The sequence below is a fragment of the Henckelia pumila genome, chromosome 1 (assembly GCF_033568475.1).
Source record: "Henckelia pumila isolate YLH828 chromosome 1, ASM3356847v2, whole genome shotgun sequence".
Lineage (NCBI taxonomy): Eukaryota > Viridiplantae > Streptophyta > Magnoliopsida > Lamiales > Gesneriaceae > Henckelia > Henckelia pumila.
In genome coordinates this window covers 161015284-161036709 of record NC_133120.1, presented here as the reverse complement: position 1 = coordinate 161036709, position 21426 = coordinate 161015284, and the positions used below count along the sequence as shown (strand labels likewise).

The 21426-nt window shown below is 37.2% G+C and overlaps 2 protein-coding genes and 1 long non-coding RNA gene across 3 annotated transcripts; 2 read left to right on the top strand and 1 right to left on the bottom strand.

The window, feature by feature from the left end:
- Positions 1 to 5788: 5788 nt before the first annotated feature.
- LOC140875158 (heat shock 70 kDa protein 8) lies at positions 5789 to 8562 on the top strand. The gene is made up of 2 exons (XM_073278722.1): positions 5789 to 5840; positions 6719 to 8562. Exon 2 carries the CDS (start codon positions 6721 to 6723, stop codon positions 8455 to 8457), a length of 1737 nt encoding a protein of 578 aa, XP_073134823.1. The 5' UTR covers positions 5789 to 5840; positions 6719 to 6720; the 3' UTR covers positions 8458 to 8562.
- Positions 8563 to 9603: 1041 nt separating this feature from the next.
- LOC140875411 (uncharacterized) lies at positions 9604 to 11356 on the bottom strand. Its single transcript, XM_073279086.1, has one exon. It carries the CDS (start codon positions 10814 to 10816, stop codon positions 9911 to 9913), a length of 906 nt encoding a protein of 301 aa, XP_073135187.1. The 5' UTR covers positions 10817 to 11356; the 3' UTR covers positions 9604 to 9910.
- Positions 11357 to 19022: 7666 nt separating this feature from the next.
- On the top strand, positions 19023 to 19715 carry LOC140876332 (uncharacterized). Its single transcript, XR_012148747.1, has 3 exons — positions 19023 to 19150; positions 19235 to 19297; positions 19388 to 19715. It is a non-coding gene; the product is annotated as an uncharacterized lncRNA (long non-coding RNA).
- Positions 19716 to 21426: the final 1711 nt, after the last annotated feature.

Here is a 21426-nt window from a genome sequence, read left to right as displayed (position 1 = left end):
AATCTTAATCTTATTGGCTATTCAGATGCAGATTATGCAGGTTGTAGAATTGATCGCAAAAGTACAAGTGGCACATGTCAATTCCTTGGAGATAGACTAATTTCGTGGTCAAGTAAGAAGCAGACATCAATTGCTACCTCGACCGCCGAAGCAGAATACCTTGCTGCTGGCAGCTGTTGTGCTCAAATACTCTGGATTCAACAGCAGCTTAATGATTATGGAATCCGGTTGAGTGAAGCTCCAATCTACTGTGACAATACAAGTGCCATAGCCATCACTCACAATCCAGTGATGCACTCTAGGACAAATCACATTGATGTCAGGCATCACTTTATCCGAGATCATGTCTTAAAGAAGGAAATCAGGCTGGAACACATCTCTACCGATCAGCAAGCAGCAGACATATTCACCAAGCCTTTACCGGATGCTAAGTTTTCATATTTTCGAAATATTCTTGGCTTAGTAGATCTAAGTTAGTATGCATGCTTTTAGGGAGAATGATTGCTAGTATGACGTTAATAGCTTAGCTGTTACATTGCCATAAATGTTGGCATATCATCCGCCTTTAGCTAGTCTCTGACAGGCTCCGTACTAGCAGCTTTGTGCTTTGAACCAAATGACATTCATTGGGCGCGGTGATTATACTCTTCAAAACTTTTTGAATTTCAAAAATACTTTTCATGACGTCACCCTATGGCCCATAGGTTCCTATATATACTTCTTTACACTCGTATATCAACCTTTCACCGATTGCTAAAGCTTTCATATTGCATTAAAAGTTCTATCGTATTACTATCAAGCTTTTGCTTACTCTCTGCTCGAGTTCTTATCTACAGCTATCATGTCGATCCAGAAGACTTGCCTTGCAATCAACTTTGATTCCGTTATTGAGGCAAACAATGCAAGCACTGAGGTCTTCACCATGCTTGAAGCCTCTGGACTGAAGAAGTTTTTGGGAAGCAGCGCCATCTGCGATCTGCCTGTCTTGAAGGAGTTCTTTGCAACCGCTCAAATCGAGCATGGGACTGTCAAATGCTTGATCCGGACAGAGTCCTACTCCTTCAATCAAAAGTTCTTCGCCAGCACATTTGATCTGCCCTCCAGGGGTTTGACAAAATGCGCGGATCTTCTCGATGGTAACTGCTCATACTGGTTGAAGGAATTCTCAACCACTGATGCTCCGATCAAACTGTCGGCTCAGAAGACATCTCTTAAAGCTCCATTCAGGCTATTGACCAACATCGTGGCCAAGAATCTTCTTGCCATGGCTGGATCGTACGACAAGGTGACGATGGAGAAATTCCAATACATGGCTTGTATCGCCTCCAAAATCAACATCAACTGGTCAGATATATTGTTCACTACTTTATGTGAAATGATCAGGGGAAAAGGGCAATCCGAGGGATTTGCTCTGCAAATTTGCCACATCTTGAGCGTCCTTGGAGTAGACTTCTCCAAGACTGAGCCTCTGCATCCCACCAAATGGCTCAACAAGTCTACAATCTTCAAGTTTCTGAACAAGAAAGAGGTTGCGGTCGACACTCTGCCTTCAACCGCAAGTGTTGTTGCTGTCACTCAACCGCTTTCAACAGTCCCGGTAGCGGCCAAACCAGCCCATACCAAGAAATCTGCCAAGCGTCAACTTATCATAGAGTCTGACTCTGAAGAAGAATCATGTGAGCACGTTACACTGATTCAAGCCTTCAGCAAGTCATCTCCTTCTGTCTCCAAAGCAGCTGTGCCATCCACGCCTGCAGGCGAGAAGAAGAGGCAGCACAAGAAGTTAAAGTCCCTTTCTGGACTTGCTCCTACCGTTCCAACACCAATTCTGCCAACGGTCGAGACTACTACCACTACTGCTACTACTGCTCCACGTCCTACCAAGGGTGTGATAATCAGGGAAGGTGCCTCATCAACTCCAAAGGTCACTCTTGCTGATCCCAAGGACAAAGGGAAAGGTGTGATGATCTACTCACCTAAGGCTCAACCAGCAGCTACTGTAGAGCTCAACTTGATCATCTCTCACTTTCTCCGCACTGTCAAGCGTCACCTACAGCGCTTTGACAGATGGCATCATTCCCATACTCACCTGACGCTTGCTCAAATATTTCCTAAGTGGAAAGCTCTGAACGTTATTGAGCAGAAGATGCTTCTTTTTGCTGACACTGAAGACATCGTGGAGGCTCTGGGAAAAATACAGCTCATCGACTTGAAGCTTCGAGGAAGCCTGATATCTCTGTTGATTTCTGAGCGTGTCAAGAACTTCAAATCCAAGAGTCCTACCGCCACCGATGACTTTGTGATTTTGACTGGACTACAGAATAGTCTACGTCAAATCACTCAACTACTTCAGCACTTCCAAGTTCTTAACAACGTAAAGACGACAGCTTCAGCAGCTTGTTTACAGGCTTATGGACTGGAAGCACAGGTGATGATGAAGACTTTTCTTACCCAAGATCAGGGTGAAGAAGACGTCTCTGCTATTACTCTTTCAGATGAGATTCTGACCGGTCTCATCACTGCTGACCTGTTTCAATCATCCGCTCTAAGATCGAGTGTGGCAGCATCTTCATCGGTCGACCCCGCCTCAACCGCAGTCCAAGCAGTAATTCAACCGGAAGCAGCTGTGACTGCTCACTCATCTCCAGCGGCGACCGCTCACACCTCTCCCAGTCATCTACAAGATTTTTTAGAAGTGATTGAACAAAAAATTCCTGTCACCTCTGTGACAGAGGCTCCTTGCAGCAGTGAAGCAGTAGTGCCCCCAACAGAGATACCAAGCACTATTGTATCACTTGCACCTCCAGAACAGCCAGTGACTGATGCTGACCCAGCACTTCAACCGTCTCCATCTACTGAAAAGTTTGTGGAAGATCTCCTAATGGATGAACCGAGTGCTGATCCTGCTACTCCACCAACCATCTTGGCTGTAGTCGAGACTCCTACATCTCCAACTGTACCACTATTGGAAGGTACATCAGCTAGCTCACCAGCCAGATCACCAGCACCACATCATCTTGAGTCTGGCCCGGCTTCACCAAGGAATGACACACAGAGTCAAATGCTTCAGACTGATGACTCATATATTGAAGCCATGGCAGCAGCTCTGGATCACACATTGATAAATAGGCTTCATGAGCTCATGCAAACAGTTTGATCCTTTTCACAAGACATCACAAACACATCCTCATGGGTTGACAATTCACGCAAGACGATGATTCGGCATTTTGAGACCGTGTCTCGAGACCTTGCTCATCTGTCCAAAGAGATCACTGCCCATCATCGCACTCAAATCCAAACGCTCTCTACCGTCTCCGAACAAGTTGTCAGATCCGAAAACCGCCTTCATAGGCAGTTGAATGATCGGATGGACACTATGCAAGCTACTCTACTTGCTCAACTAGATGCAAAAATTGATACTATTCAAGCCTGCCTTGGCACTCAACTCACTGAGATCATCCTTCGACTCAACCAATGTGATGCCAAAAAGGGGGAAGAAGAGCAACGAAGAGCAGCAGAGGCAAGAAGACGTGAAGAAGAATCCAGAAGAAAGGAAGAAGCAGACAGAAGAAGAAGAGAAGGCGATAGGTCAGGAGGAGCCAGTTGGTTCAAAAGATGAACAACTTGTCTCTTCTTTACTTATCGCAGCTGTATCTCATTTTGTTTTTATTCAGTAGGTGTAATAAGAATGCTTATTGTAATTAATGAAATTCATTCTCTCAATGAAGTTCATTTTAATGCTTTCATATTGTTTTCGGAGCACTTAAGTTTTGTCATCACCAAAAAGGGGGAAATTGTTGAATCCGACATTTTGGTGATAACAAACAACAACTCATTGTATAGGAATGTGCTGCCAATCTTTTGTATTTCAGGAATCTACTACAACTTCTACCGCAACCGTCTAAACCCTTCAAGTTATCTACCGGAAGCTTGTCAACCGCCTTTGTCTCTCGACCGGTTGCAGTCACAAGCCTATCGACTGGTTATTCAAACCAGCAGAGGATAAATCTATCTACCGGTAGAATGCCAACTGCTTATCAAGATATCTCAAGACAAATACTTGTGACAAGACGTTCATTGCAAGATCTTTTATCAAAAGCAGAACCGACGTATCAGAAGATTTGTTGACTCTTGCATCGAGACAACAGGTTGCACTAAAATGGCAAAAACGCAGAATGGCTACAGATAAAGCATTCGACCATTTATACCAGTTTTGGACCCTGGAAGTTGTCTGCATTTAAAGAAGTGTACGATCTTCATGCAGAATCATCAATGCATTTATGAAGCATTAAATGTGCATTCAATGCAGCATCAGAACGTTCAAAAATAAAGACGTTGATGATTGACCTATATAAAGGGAAGATTGATCAAGAAGTGACAAGAAGAAGACAAGCAACACGAAAAATCTCAATCAACTCAATCACTTGAATTCTATCAGAAGTCCTCATCTGATATACTGAAGCAATACTTGAGCACACTTACAAGATCATTCACTTGCTGCTCAAATAAACCCTCGCCTACAGTTTACATATCTGATCTTCAAGGATCATCCTAGGGTTTCCAAGCCTCTCGACCGCTCTGCAGTTTGAGAAGCTCAACCGGACTGTATTCATTATTGAAGAGACTTGAAGCTACTCTGAAAGCTTCCACCAGTCTGATAAGAACTGAGAATCTTATCTGTGTAAATCTAGGAGTTTCGGATTAGGCATTGGATAAGTCCTAAGTCTGAAGTGGGTGTATTGCAAGACGTTGTAATAACCAAAGTCTTCTAGTGAATTCCTTTCTAAGTGGAAGAAGGGGAGACGTAGAAGGATTAAGCCTTCGAACTTCCATAAATCGTGCCTTAGTCTTTACTGCATATTTATCTTATATATTGCTCATACATCGTGTTATAACTTGCCTTTGCATCACTAAAACCTCTGAACTATTTCCGCACTATTTAAGTTGTTCAAACCGTTTTAGAAGTTGAGAAAACAGATTAAGTGAACTAAACTTCACTTGATCATTTTGAAAAGAAAGAAGATAAGTTTCAGAGTGTATTCACCCCCCCTCTACCCTCTGAACCGATCCCAACATATATATATATATATATCTTACTATATTATTATAGTGGAGACCTTTTAATTAAATATCTCTTAATTATTTGGTGAAACTTGAGATAATATTATGATTATACCCTAACTTAATTCACAAAAAAAGCCAAAATTATTCGGCAAATCAATCATTTTATATAATAATATTTTTTATTAGCCAATAGATTTTTTTTATTTACAAAATGATATTATATATCTTTGTGAGCTTTAGCATCTTTTTATTTAAGAAAATGTCATCAACCTGTAAAATTAATGTATTTGTTGCATTTTAGTGACTTTTTTTTTTTTTTTTACAAAAATACTATATTTTTTGTATTTTAAATTTATTTTCTAATTCTTTGTTTTAAAAAAATACGAACTTTATGAGCATGCAACAGGTCCACGAAAATGTTAGTGTATATAAAAATTTCTTGGGTGGATCATTTTTCGAAATATAACATTCGTATCCATCATTTATGAAGTATATTAGAATAATAAAATAGAATATCTATAAAGTTTCAGATAATGATATATTATTATTATTATGTCAAAATAATAATAATAATAATAATAATAATAATAATAATAATAATAATAATAATAATAATAATAATAATAATAATAATAATAATAATAATAATAATAATTGACGGGAAATCGTTCTGATAAATATTAGTAAATTAGATTAAGCGAACCAATTCGTTAACAAGAAATCCCAACCGCTATTATACTTTTCTTTTCCAGCCTTCTCTACACCTTCAAGACACAGTAAGTAGTTCTTCAATCAAATTGCCTTTTTTTTATGCAGAGTTAGTAATGATCGATTTCTGTTCTTTAACGATTTCCTTGTGGGATTTTTATTAAGCTGTGATGATGATGGTTTGAGTTTTTTTTTTTTTTGGGTTTTATACGATTTCATTTTCTTGGTAAAGTTTCGTGTTTGTGGATGATTTAGTTCTTGCCCTTGATATGTTTTGATTGTTTCTCCGGGTGCGAAAAGAGATTAAGTCATGTTCTTGCGCTTTCCTTGTTTCTAGATAATCTTTTTTTTTTTTTGGGTGCATAGTTGATTCTGAATGAGGCTGCGATTAAACATTTTGTGTTGCTTGATATTTATCACATTGTGTTTGTCAAAATTCCTGAGTGGTGGGTGGCCTATGTCTGGGCAGTGTGGACCAAGAAAAGGGCATACTGGCGATTTGATATAGTCGGACTAGTGTTTGAATACATATTTGAAAATTTTGGAAATAAATTTGAATTTTTTTGCCAGCTATTTAGTTCCTTGGTCCATCTTGATCGAAAAAGAGATGAACGAATTTAGAGGACTGCAACTTAATACATTTCGGGATACATTCTCGGGCTCCCTTGAATTTCCCCTGGGATGAGTGGGAAACATTTCTAGCTCCTCAATCGCATATTTGTTAGGTGATGATGGTATTAATCTTGTAAACTTGAGAAATATTTGACAATATCAATCTTAGGAACAAGATTCGGCCTTCGGGTAAATTTCATTGAGTGCATGTGAAGCCTTAAACTTGGAAGTGCCATATTATATGCAAACCCCTAGGAAAAACTGTACAGTATTTGGGGTTACGCTCGATGTTAGTTTATGGAGATTATTTTTCATTTGAATCCTTAATTTTCAGGAATGGCGGAACTGGAATACACTGTGGCATCGGACAGCGATACAACCGGGGATGGGAAATCTTCTCCTCCTTCCCCCGAAGTAGCAATAGGGATTGACATTGGCACTTCTCAATCCAGCGTTGCAATTTGGAATGGCTGCGATGCTGAGCTTCTGGGAAATGGACAGAAGCGTTTGAGATCTTACGTCAAGTTTGACGATGAGATTCCAGTTGACGGGATAAGCAATCAACTCTCTCGTGAGTATGAGATATTATCTGGTGCTGCCATTTTTAACATGAAAAGGTTGGTTGGTCGAGTCGACACGGATCCCATTATTCAGGCAAGCAAAAGCCTCCCATTTCTTGTCCAGACCTTAGATATAGGTGTCAGGCCATTCGTGGCTGCTCTGGTCAACAACGTGTGGAGGTCAATGACTCCCGAAGAAGTCCTCTCTATATTCCTTCTTGAACTAAAAACCATGGCTGAGGTTCATTTAAAACGTCCCGTACGAAATGCTGTCCTAACAATTCCTGTATCATTTACCAGATTCCAACTGAGTCGAGTTGAAAGAGCGTGTGCGATGGCAGGGCTTCATGTTCGGAGGTTGATACCTGAGCCTACAGCGGTCGCCTTGTTATATGCACAGCAACAACTGCAACATGTAACTGAAAATATGGGCAGTGAGAGAGAAAAAGTTGCACTTATATTCAATATGGGTGCTGGATTTTGTGACGTGGCAGTCACTTCCACAGCGGGGGGAGTTACAGAGATAAAAGCCATGAGGGGAAGTACTTTAGGAGGTGAAGACATACTGCTAAATATGATGCACCTCCTGTTGCCTGATATGAACATTCACTTTTCGAGCCGTGGGATTGATGAGATAAGAAAAATGGGATCATTTCGAGTCGCCACTCAGGATGCAATCCACAAACTTTCGTCCCAATCCAGTGTCCAGATTGATCTTGACTTGGGAAATGGAAGAAAAATATATAGAAGTATCGACAGGGAGGAGTTTGAGGAAGTGAATAAAGAAGTTTTTGCTGAATGTGAGAGGTTAATTATATCGTGTCTACTCGAGGCAAAGGTAGAAAATATAGAGGGTATACACGAAGTAATTCTTGTTGGTGGCTGCTCAAATATTCCTAAGCTACAAAACATTGTAAAGGGTATTTGTAAAAGAGACTTTTACCCTGGAATTCACCCTCTGGAAGCTGCTGTTCGAGGGGCGGCGATAGCAGGTGTCCTGACTTCTGAATTCAACGATTCTTTGGGTATAGAACTTTTAATGATTCAAGCAACTCCACGGAGCATTGGGATAAAAGCACATGGAAATAACTATGTGCCAATCATACTTCAAAACACCACAATCCCAGTAAAAAGAGAACTGGTTTTCACAACCATTCGTGATAACCAGACTGAGGCACTACTATTTGTTTTCGAGGGCAATGAGAATACAGTCGAAAAGAACCATCTTTTGGGATATTTCAAGATTCCGGGGATTCCACTTGCCCCAAAAGGAGTACCCCATATCGTGTTGTGTATGAACATTGATTCATCAAACAATCTTAAAGTTTGTGTTGGGGTTGTCATGCCAGGGGAACGAAATCCGGCAACTCCATTGATGGAAGTTCGGATGCCAACCGTCGACGGTGACCACGGTTTGTGTGCTGAAGCTCTCAGAAGAACTTATGGCGATTCCTTTGATTTGGTGGCAGTGCAAGGAAAGTTGGATGTTGAGAAAGTGCGCAGAATGTATTAGGAGTTGGATATACGTTAAAGTTTACATGTCCTTGTTCTGGAACAATTTTTGGGTCAGATTTTACTTGAATATTAGATTCTCTTGGAGTTGATTCTTCTCAGTAAATACTTTCATGTGAAAAACACGTCGTTTTACATATAAATCTGTGTTGATTTTCAAAATATGCTAAAGAGTCGTATAATCAATTCTGGCCGCGCATCTCTCGTTATCCATTGAATTCGAGTCTCTGCGTGCCTTTGAATGGAATTTGAAATTGAATTCAAAAAAGAAAAATTCAAATTTATATTTATATTTATATTTCTTATTCCAATTCAACTCTATAAATTCAAAGAAAGAAAATTGATGTTTGCTTTTTTAAAGTACATGTTTTGGGGAAATTTATATCGTCTTTGACATGGAAAATATTTTAAAAAAATATTGTGACACTTGGGTGGAAAACTGGCCTCTTTTGGTTTTCTATAGGTATTACAAAGTCACAAATATTCATTTAATCCCCCAACAAGTGGATGGCAAACTGATAAGGATGTATATCTTTTCTTTTATTAAATATGTATGCATAAAATATTTAAATATATTTTTAAAATGTTAAAATCCCACTCAATCAATGTCCAACTAGAACCTCCTAAATTGTTGAGTATATATTCATCACTATTTCACAATAAATACATCTTGAACCTATATTCTAAATCATTAAATGACACATTTTTATTTGGAATCTAGATTCCTTATTTGGCCCAAAACACTAATAACATAAATCTCCTATTAAACAGTATTATCACTCAATTTATGGATCGAGTCATCTCATCTGACCGATATTCTATGACACTATTTCGTAAGAGATCTACTTCACTAATAATATCCTCCACATTTTTATCGTCTAAACATTATTCAAACAAATTCGGACACAAAAATCATAGCTACCGCAAGTGCACAAGACCAAAGAAATGAAATCATGCTGGTCTCCAAATAAATGTTGTCATTAAAAAGAGGATGAATTAATGGACACTTTTAAATGGCAAGAAGCAAAAGTCACAAAGCACTTACTTTCTTTTATTACAGGACTTATTCAACATCTTGTGTTTGAAGGAGACTTCTGTCTTGATTTTATTCAATAATTCTTGTTTTTTTCACAAGTATGAGAAAAATGACTTGTTCAATAACTTGCTTTCTTGGGCTTCAGTTGAATATCCATTCCATTGAATAGAATAAACATCTGATAGAATCAAGATGAATCAAGGCCACTTGGCAATGATTCTTGAGTGATCGAAGTTCTAAGGGAGTAGGAGTTGATCTAAGTTTCCAACACTAATCAATGTAACCATAACACCAGATACTGCAAAGAATTACTTACTACATGAAACAAAACCCATATTAATTGATAGAACTCAATCAAACAACTCCATGAATATTAAAAAATATGGTCACTAATCGATGATGAATCAATCATAATCTATTATTCATTCTTCCAAGCGTACAAGAAGAAAGAAAAACCAAGACCTGGTACTTTAGAATCCATGAAACTCTCGGAGCAGCTCCATGGAAATTCGGAGGAATCGGGCAGAGTTGGGCTACTCCACAACTTCTCTGCAGATAAACTTGTCTGAAACATGAAAACTGCATTCCCTATACTCGAACCGAATAGCCAATTGTGCACATCCCAATAGACTTCAACAGGGAGCCCATCTACTAATATCGAGTAATTGCCTCGAAATTTCCATTGGAGATGCTTCACCTGCATCACTGGTTTTGCATCAATATGAATCAGTAAACAAGGCTCCTCGATAGTACTCGAATCACACTCGATTCTTAGGTCATGAATCTGTCCATTATCACAGAATTGTGCCTTGGTACCATAGACCCTCTTTCCAGAAATATGCTCCCTCTTGGAGATGAACATTGCATTGCTGAAGGCACTAATTGCTCCAGTTTTCTTGAATGCTTCTTTCCTAAGATCCCCAATTACCAAAACCATTTCCCCCTTACAAACAACTGCGACATAATACCCCTCAAAAGGCTCAGGTCCGGGACCAAATTTCGCCGATGAAAGATCCCAAAACACCTCAATTTTACTAGCATTCACTTCGAAACATTTGGATCCTTTTCTTTTGAAGAACAAAGAAGGCTTCACATCTACTTTACAGATACAACGATTTGATGCATCATCTAATTCAACACTAAGGCAGTGACCCATCATGTTCTTGCTCCATATAATGCCGATTAAACAAGATTTACCGAGCAATTTACACCTATATATGCAGGTAACAGAATTATGAGGACCTTTTCTCGCACCTAACCCAGAAGAAGAAGCATCAGCAACCTGAACTCCACTTTCTCCGAAACAAGATGGAAAGTCCCTCATCTCCAGTACATTCAAGAAAACCAAAAAATTTAGACTCTCACAACCTTTTCCCGGACTATACTGCAAGAAAATTCTGATCTTTACGCACCCTTTTGAACATTAAGAAAAATGAAACGTGTGAACACGAAAGACGTACCCAAAAAACAAAAACAAAAACAAAAAAAAAAACCAATCTTTAGAAGTAAAATCAAGAACCCATTTTTCCAACTGCCGTACAATCACACGGATCTATGTCTACAAGCTATGAGCTGAATTAAATGGTTCAAAGTACTGGGTATAAATTGTGTTAGATGAAAGGACAGAAGAAGTTGAAGATTAGGGCAAATTTAGCGGGGTGGAGGAGAAGCAGCGGACTAGAATCATCGATGATTTTGTTCTTTTGCTCACCAGATACCATACAAAAGGTTTGCATTTTCATTTTCAAGTTCCCATTTTAAACACAGGAAAAAGAAAAAGAAAAAGAAATTTGGAAGCAGTGGAGGATTTGGTTGGCCTATTTAATAAGAGCACGTCTCTCGTCGTGTTCAGAGAAGATGATCTCACCAATTTACATCTTTGTGATGATTCTGATGAATGAATCGATTATTTTTTTAATAAAAAAATATAATTTTAACCTGAAAAATATTAATTTTTTGAATCGAATCGAATAATATATCAGTCTAACAAAATTGACACAGTTAATAATGGAATGCCAAAAATACAAATAACAAATAGAAATTGATTGTTTATTATTTTACTTTTGCTATTTGAGTGAAATTTCCATAAGATTATTATATTTTATGGAGAGATACTGGGAGAGCAGATGCGTATATTTTTATTTGGCTTTGTCATTTGGGAAAGGTCAATTTTTTATATATATATTTTATATTTACCATTTGCAGAAAATATCTCCCCTCAAATCAAGGGTAACAAAAGTGTTGCTTTGAAGCATATATTAATTATTAAATAGAAATTATGATAAACAGCAACGCATCTCTTTGTTTATAATTTGCCTTTGTTTTTGCGTGAGGATAACACAAAGTAAAAGCGTGGGGGCAACAAAATTATGTGCAAATATTACCCTTTAACCACCTTTAAATATATGAATTCAGTAAAAGTGGGATCCCAGAAAAGGACTACAACTCCACAACCCATACAATTCAAGGTTACGTTATCTATAGTTATTATATGTATTCAATTCCTGTTTTTTTAAAAAGACAAAAAAAAAAAAAAAAAAGTTAAAAACATCCAAATCTTGGCTTGAAAACATGTAAGTAAACAAACATTATTTAAAAGTGTGTTCGATATATTTGTCAATAAATGAGAACCTAAACTACGTAGATTCCATAAATCTTGGGTTCGTGTCACCTTTGATTCAACATAATTCAAACTCTACACAATTAATAATTCAACGACAAATTTAAACTTGCCAACAAATTCAAATAGAGCTGGAAGGAGAGGAGCCTTTTGAATCGCTGATTGGCTTTACTTTACAACTCATTTGCATTTTTTTAAAAAAAAAATTATTTAAAAAGTGACTGGAATATGTTCTTGGTGGCAACTACCTGCCAAATAAACAATGTAATTAATGTAATGACTGTGTTAAAGGGTGCTCGAGTTGAAAGAGTAAGTGAGAGCTTCACAAATTAAAGATCAAAAGTTTGATTTATTATGTATATATATACATTCTTGAAGGAGTTTGTTGCACAGAAATTTCTCAATGCGATTTACTTAATTAACATAGTTTGTAAGTTATTACGTTGGTTTTATAAATATGTGTGTATGTGTGTATTAATGCAACGACTTCACGATCTATCTATAGATTAAGTCAACTAATATCCAACCAATTTTGTTACCAGTCCACACCTAGTTCATTTTGGAAATGGATTTAGTTGAAACAAAAGGGTGGGTAGATCAATATTGAAAAATTAATAAATTTTATACATTATATTTTTTTTTTCCAAAAAATATTAGTTGTAGCTTACATTAACTTACCTCTTCCATTTCGTTGCCTACCCCGATAAATTCTCTTGAAGGCATAATGTTTTCTCTCTTTTATAAAATTATAGTAATCATAAAAAAAAAAAAAAAAATCCAGACACGTACTACATCTGTTCCAAATATAGATGTCATATTTTTTTTTTCATATGTCCTAAATATATAATTTATTTTTCAAATAATTTTCGTAATCCATGATAAAGAATAAACCAGCATAAATATATATGTTGTGATTCACAGCACACAATCACCTCATTGTTTCAAGAATCACCCTCGATATAAGATCACACATGCAAGAATAATAGACACCATAAGAAGAACACAATCAACACCAAGAGTTTATAGTGGTTCGGATAAATCCTACATCCACTTCTTGACCTTCATAGAGATCTATCACTATAACCAAGAACACGGTTTCAGAGTTACAGAGAATTCAAGATACAACACCAATCCCGAAAGAAGAAAGAATACAATATGAACCAATTGATACACACTACTCTTCTAAGTATGTTGCAATCCTCTTATATAAAGTGAATTAGAGTTGCTTCTTTTATCCAGCTGGATCACACCTTATCCATCCGTTATTAGCAGTTACCAACTAACCGAAAAGTTTTGATCACCTGCAGCAACTCCCTGGACATTCTTGTGCATCCTTGGTAAATGTATATCCGAGCATTGGTGAGCCAATACCTACAAATCTCCACCTTGGTTCACCGATGATCTCTCAGGTCCATCATAGCCCTTTACTTTGTGAAAGCATCCAAATTCCCAATGTTAACCAAGTCTAAACAATACTTAAACTTGACACCAGGAAGTGTTTTTGTCAGCATGTCTGCGGGGTTGTCCAAAGTTTAGATCTTTTCCATCCTCACTTTCCACTGCTCCACCACATTTCTAATAAAATGCATCCTTATATCAATGTGTTTAGTACTCTCATGGTGCATCGGGTTTTTGGTTAGATGCAAAGCACTTTGGCTGTCACTAAATACAGTAGCTTCCACACTTTTATTTAGTAGTTCACTTTGGATCCCTTGCAGCCAAATGGCTTCTTTTACTGCCTCAGTTGCAGCAACATACTCCGATTATGTGGTTGATAAAGCAAAAATAGGTTGTAGTGTTGCTTTCCAACTGATTGTATTTCCACCATAAGTGAAGATGTATCCAGTGGTTGATCTCCTTTTATCAAGATCACCAGCAAAGTCTGCATCCACGTACCCTACCAGTGTATCACCCATTTCTCTATCAGTTCCAAACACCAATCCTAATGATGCTGCTCCTTTCATATACCTTAGAATCCACTTCACAGCATTCCAATGTTCAGCTCCTGGATTTGCCATAAATCTACTACCAAGCTGGTAGCATGAGCTAAATCGGGACGTGTACACACCATGGCATACATAAGGCTGCCAGTTGCACTAGAGTATGGGACCTTGTTCATGTATTCCTGCTCTTCATCATTCTTTGGGCATTGTTCAGTAGACAATCTAAAATGAGGAGTCAGTGGAGTCCTTACTGGTTTGTAATCCTCCATTCTAAACTTCTTAATAACTTTTCTAATGTAATCTTGCTGTGAGATATACATTATTCCTTTGTGTCTGTTCCTGAGTATGTCCATTCCCAGAACTCTTTTAGTAGGGCCAAGATCCTTCATGTCAAATTCTCTTTGCAACAGACCCTTAAGCTCCATGATTTTATCCCTTTCTTTACAAGCAATAAGCATGTCATCTACATATAATAACAAGTAGATCATGCAATTTTCTGATATTCTTTTGAAGTAAACACATGTGTCAAAGCTGCTCCTGTTGAATTCCTTCTCTAACATGAAGCTGTCAAATCTTTTATACCACTGCCTCGGATATTGCTTGAGACCATAAAGAGATTTCTTAAGTTGACACACCATGTGTTCTTTCCCAGCAATGACAAATCCTTCCGGTTGTTTCATGAATATTGTTTCCTCAAGATGGCCATGTAAAAAAGCTGTTTTTACATCCATTTGCTCAAGTTCTAAGTCTTGATTAGTTGTTATGAACAACAATATTCTTATAGAGGTGTGTTTCACAACTGGGGAGAATATTTCATTAAAATCCACTCCTTATTTTTGTGTAAACCCATTTGCTACCAACCTTGCCTTGTACCTTGCTTTTTCTACTCCTGGAATACCTTCATTCTTCTTGTAAATCCACTTGCACCCCACTCTCCTTTTACCTTTAGGAAGCTCCACCAGATCCCATGTTTCATTCTTATACAATGAATCCAACTCATCATACATAGCAGATTGCCAATAATCCCTTTCCTTACAGGATATTGCTTCTTTATAGGATTGTGGTTCTTCATCATTTAACATTTCTGCTGCACTTAAAGCATAGGAAATTAAATCAGCATAACCAAACCTGTTTGGTGGTTTTATTTCCCTTCTAGCCCTGTCTCGAGCTAATTTATAACTTTCCAAGTTATCTGATGTGTCAGTGGTTTGCTCACTAGGCTCCACCTCAACTTGAACTTCATCACTCTGTTCAACTTGAGTTTCATTTACATCTGAAGTCTTCACAGTTTGTAAGATACTGTCCTCATTGAATGTAACATCCCTGCTGATAATGCATTTTCCAGCACCATTCTCTTGGATCCAAATCCTGTAACCTTTGGTTCCTTCAGGATAACCTAAGAAGATTCCCTTCTTAGCTCTTGGTTCCAACTTTCCACTCGAAACATGCATGTATGCAGTGCATTCAAAATATCCTTAGGTGTTCATATCTAGCCAATTCTCCTGACCATGCTTCCATAGGAGTTCTAAAGTTGAGTGCTGTTGAGGGAGATCTATTAACTAGATAGCATGTCGTGTTTACAGCTTCTCCCCAGAAAGATGCAGGAAGTTTAGCACATGATAGCATGCATCTTACTCTCTCCAGTAAGGTTCGATTCATTCGCTCTGCAAGACCATTCTGTTGAGGAGTATGCCTCACCGTGAGTTGCCTAGCAATCTCATTCTTCTTGCACAGATCAGTAAACTTATGATCCAAGAATTCCAGTCCATTATCAGTTCTAAGACGCTTGATTCTCCTGCTGGTTTGATTCTCAACCAAGGATTTCCATTATATGAATTTACTTAGGGCCTCATTCTTGTGTTTCATCAAGTATAGCAACACCCTTCGAAAGTAATCGTCTATGAATATTATGAAATATCTAGATCCACCATGTGTGGCAGTTCTTGATGGCCCCCAAACATCTGAATGGATATAATCAAGTGTGCCCTTAGTTCTATGGATTGCTTTATTAAACTTGAGTCTTGTTTGTTTTCCCAGTACACAGTGCTCGCAAAACTCAAGTTTACTGATTTGACCATTTCTAAAAATTCCTTGCTTACATAGCTCACTCAATCCTTTTTCACTTATATGTCCTAGCCTCAAGTGCCAGAGTCTAGTTCTGTCATCAGTAGGTGAAACTGAGAGAACATTAGAATTTTGGTGAGTTGTGCCTTGTAAAGTGTATAATCCATTATGCCTTAATCCTTTCATGAACACCAAAGCCCCTTTCGATATGGTGAGAAGTACTCCATCTTTGGCTTTGAAAGTGTATCCTTGTTGATCAAGCATCCCTAAAGAGATTAAATTTCTTTTTAATCCTGGAACAAACCTTACATTAGTAATGACTTTCACTGTACCATCTACAAGTTTGAGCTTGATTGACCCTACACCTTCTACTTTACAAGCCACATTGTTTCCCATTAGAACCTATCCACCATCTCCTTTAATGAGGTCACAAAACCAGTGTTTATTTGGGCTCATATGAAAAGAACATCTCCAGATTCTACTTCTTTGTCCTTATTCTTTCTCTTGAGTTCTGGACATTCCCTCTTGAAGTGTCCCTCTTTGTGACAAAGAAAACACTTCCTTTTGGTTCTTGACTTAGACCTGAACCGAGGCCTATCCTTGTTCTTGTAATCTCTCTTTTCAGTGCGGCCCCTTACAAATAGGCCCTCTGTTGAATTTCCATTCACCAACTCTGATTTCTTATTGAGTTCTTTCGACATTAGCGCAACATGTACCTCTTCAAGTGTTAGAGCATCTCTTCCATATATCATTGTATCCCTTAATTGTTCATAAGAGTCTGGAAGAGATTGTAACAAGAGAAATGCCTGATCTTCATCCTAGATTTTGATATCAATGTTCTCCAGATCTAAGATGATCTTGTTAAAGTTATCTACATGATCTTCGATTTCCTTTCCGTTTGGCATCTTGAAGGTATATAGTTTCTGTTTCAAGAAGAGACGATTTTCCAAGGACTTTGTCATGTACAAACTCTCCAGCTTGATCCAAATCGCAGCAGCACCTGTCTCCTTCGAAACTTCCCTCAGAACTCTATCTCCAAGACTCAAGATAAGTGCACTGTGGGCTTTTGCCAAAATGGTTTTCTTCTCTGGTTCTTTTAGAGAATCTGCCATCCTTTCTTCCCCAAGAAGTGCCTAATCCGTGCCTTGTTGAACCAGTAGGGCTCTCATTTTCAAGCGCCACAATCCGAAATCGTTTTTCCCGGTGAATTTCTCTATATCAAACTTTGTTGAACCCATTGATGATTGTAACCAATTCTCTGATGCCAGTTTGTTGTGATTCACAACACACAATCACCTCTTTGTTTCAAGAATCACCCTCGATATAAGATCACACATGCAAGAATAATAAACACCATAAGAAGAACACAATCAACACCAAGAGTTTATAGTGGTTCGGATAAATCCTACATCCACTTCTTGACCTTCATAGAGATCTATCACTATAACCAAGAACATGGTTTCATAGTTACAGAGAATTCAAGATATACAACATCAATCCCGAAAGAAGAAAGAATACAATATGAACCAATTGATACACACTACTCTTCTAAGTATGCTGCAATCCTCTTATATAAAGTGAATTAGAGCTGCTTCTTTTATCCAGCTGGATCACACCTTATCCATCGGTTATTAGCAGTTACCAGCTAACCGAAAAGTCTTGATTACCTGCAGCAACTCCCTGGACATTCTTGTGCATCCTTGGTAAATGTATATCCGAGCATTGGTGAGCCAATACCTACAATATATATATATATATATATATATAAAAGTTGAAAGCATTAGAAAAAATGTTTTTTGGTGTGGCATTAACAAACTAAATTTTTTTTTTCCTATTTTCCCCTTCTCTGATATAAATATATATAGAACTTTTACACTAAAAAAAATTCAATCATCTTTAAAATATATATATATATTATGTTACACATGCAACGCGTGTGATGCGTTACTAGTATATATATATATATATATTTCCGAGTCCATTCAAAACACAGGAAACATAGATGAAAATCTCACGCTAATTCCAAGTTTTAAAATTGTTGTTTGATATGTGACCACAAGATTATTCCCATAAAGATGGAATGCTATCTCATATTGTATCCAACACACAAAAAAGACAAGTTTTCCGACTCGTAGTATTTGTTATATTTTGATGCAAGTGCAAATAAGCATGAATTGTCTGTCTGTAGTTAATTACTAGAGCATTTTAAATTATGCTTGTAACACAAGTTTAATTCTTGGTGCATCATTTAACTTTAAAAAGATCTTGGTGCATCATTAATTAATTTATTAATTTTTAACCAATCTTTATTTTTTAAACTATATCGCTGTGAATTGTACTCTTTATATTTCCTGATAATTTGATCAAGTGGTTAATATATACACTTATACATATATAAACACTATATATTAAAAGTAGGAAAAACTGTAATTTTGGTACGGTATATTTGTCACTTTGCGATTTCGATCCTTTATATTTTTATATTTCAATTTTAGTCATGCATGTTCCTATTTTTGGCAATTTCTGTCTTTTTTCTTCGAAAATGTTTTACATGGCACTATACATGCATGTCAGCTCCACATAAGCACTCAATTGGCGCAACATCAGCGTCACATCGAAAAAATGACTAAAAATTGCCAAAAAAACAAAGATAGCGGACTAAAACAAAAATTTGAAAATATAATAAACCAAATCACAAAATGACAAACATAAAGAAACAAAATAACAATTTTCCCTTCGCCCTGCTTGGATTGGTGAATTTGGGCCGATTTAAATTTCAAATCCACAACCCAAATCCACTTGAACTGTTTGGCTGACCTTGCAGATTTGAGATTGCAAATCTATTGATTTGGGTCATGGATTTATATCTTAGTTTTTAACGGATTTAAATCCATAACCACAGCCGCTGATTTGAAATCTTCTACGGTTCAAGGTTTTTTTGTTCGCGACGGTGTTCTTCATGTTTTCTTCAAGCCAAAACCCTAATTGATTCTCGGGATTTGGATTCCCTGAATCAATCCCAGCACCTCATGTACGTTTATATGATCATGCACGATTTTGCATTATTGATCCTATATTTTGAAGTTAATTCATGTTTTTACCTTGGGAAAAAAAGTTTCAGATTGGGGAGGTTGCATGACGCTGTATTGTCGTACTCTATTTGTTTGAAATTCAGGCGGTATGTGTGATTTGAGCTTATTTATTTGTATTTATTAATGTTTGTTGTGATCCCTGATGATTATCTTTCTTTATTTTCAATGGTTTCCAGAATTGGCATTTGCTAGAATTAAGAAAGTAAGATGGTTTTTTGTTGGGATATGAAATTTCTTCATCTCTTACTCGTGAGTAGCTTGTTAGAAATTTCACATTTATCATGTCAACAGTCAACCAGTACTTATTCTAGTCAAGGTTGACGATTGCTTATGGAGTTTAGGTATGCAATATAGCTCACATTCATGATGTTCTTGTGGTTATCATTTATGCTTCAAGTGTTCGGTAACTAGCAACCAGCAGCCCATTAATGATTCATTTCTTGCAGAGGACCAGAAATCTATCTCCATTCTCCTAACAAAACAGAACCAGATGGAATGGTGGAAGTACTTGGTAAAGGGTGAGCCAGAGGTTGACACCCAGAAAGTTGAGCCGGAAAGCAGCAAGTTGTCTGATTTGGACCCAGAAACACGGTCAACAGTGGAGAAAATGATGGTAAGCTGATTGTGTTATGGTTTTAACAGATGACTTTTCCTTGAAAACGAAACGACACTACCACTTGAGCTAGTTGGTTGGTTTCTTCTTGTGTTGGTTTGACTTGTAAGACTGGTGCGCAAGTTGGTACCCATACAGTGATAGAGGCTACATATTTTGATCTATTAATTTACCATGGCTTTGCTTTGATGCATTTTTACCGAAAGATTATTTACCATCTTGGCATCTTATGTGTTCCCATTTTCATCTACTTGATTTAAGTATCTTATGCCTTCTGTTAACCAACATATTTTGTAAGTCTACCCCTAAAGCCCACTTGTTATGATCTACAAATATGACAGACCACTGAATAATTCGAGTGTTGAATCTCACAGTTTGATCAGGTTTTGTGCCATTGCATATTGTATGATGTCCTAATGACACCCTCTCGTTTAGATGGCTTTTGTGCTTAGGCCTCTTGTTTTTTTTTTTTTTTTATTTATATCTGGATGTGTATAGCGTCTGCCTACATACTTGCTCAGGCAGTTCAGCCTTCAAAATTCTCCATGCCATTACTAACCTTTCAACTTTGACTTGTGGTCTTAACAATATATTCCACAGTTCGAACAAAGACAGAAACAAATGGGCCCCTCGACAAGCGATGAGGTGCAGAAACAAGATATATTGAAGAAATTCATGTCTGAGGTATGCACTAGGTGATCATGATTATTATATTTCTATGGGCAATATATGATTATTATATTTCTTTTTTAATTATTATTTGTATATTTATCTCCGATCATGAAAAGTATCTAGATATGGACCGAAGGGAATCAAACTGCGAAAACTATTATAATAAGATATATATTTGATTTTTAGAAAAAATTATAAAATATTTTTTTAAAAGTTTATATATGTGAATTTAGAATTTAATACAATTAAATAAATAAAATGTAAATTTATATTATTTTAAATTGGACAAGGTTATGTTGTAATAATAATATTTGTTTTGATTTTAAAATATATAAAGAAATAAAGAATAATAGAGTATATTTTTCTAAGATTTGAAATTCTTAAATCTTTCATCCAAGCAACATATTTTTAATCGATGGATTTGAAATTTACTTTGAAATTCTATGTTCATGCAAGCAAGAGATTTAATCAAAGAAGGATTCAAATCAATGATTTTCAAATCCATTAATTTGAAATCCTGAGATTTTCCATTAGAGCTAGGGTTCAACCAAGCTAGACTCATATCTATTCCTCGATCAAAACCGTTGGGAGGCCGACATGTATCTCCGCTGCCCTGTTCGAGAAAACGAGAGTGGCAAATGGAAATCTAAGGGAAGATATATGTCTTGGGAGTTCTTGGATGGTAGTGAACCATAGAAGGATCCATTTTAGGGTTCTTGGTGGCATTGGTGTTGAAGCAGAGTAGCACCTTCTAAGGCAGCAACATGGCGCTCGGGGCCGCGAAAGAGCGTGACCTTAACCTAGCACCATGACCAAGGGGTGCATGAGATGGTGGAGCCAAGTTTTGCACATGAAAGATACCAATTAGGACGTTTAATTGAGTGAATATCAAGGTGACGTGGGACGGTGAAAGCAAATCTAGGAGGAGCA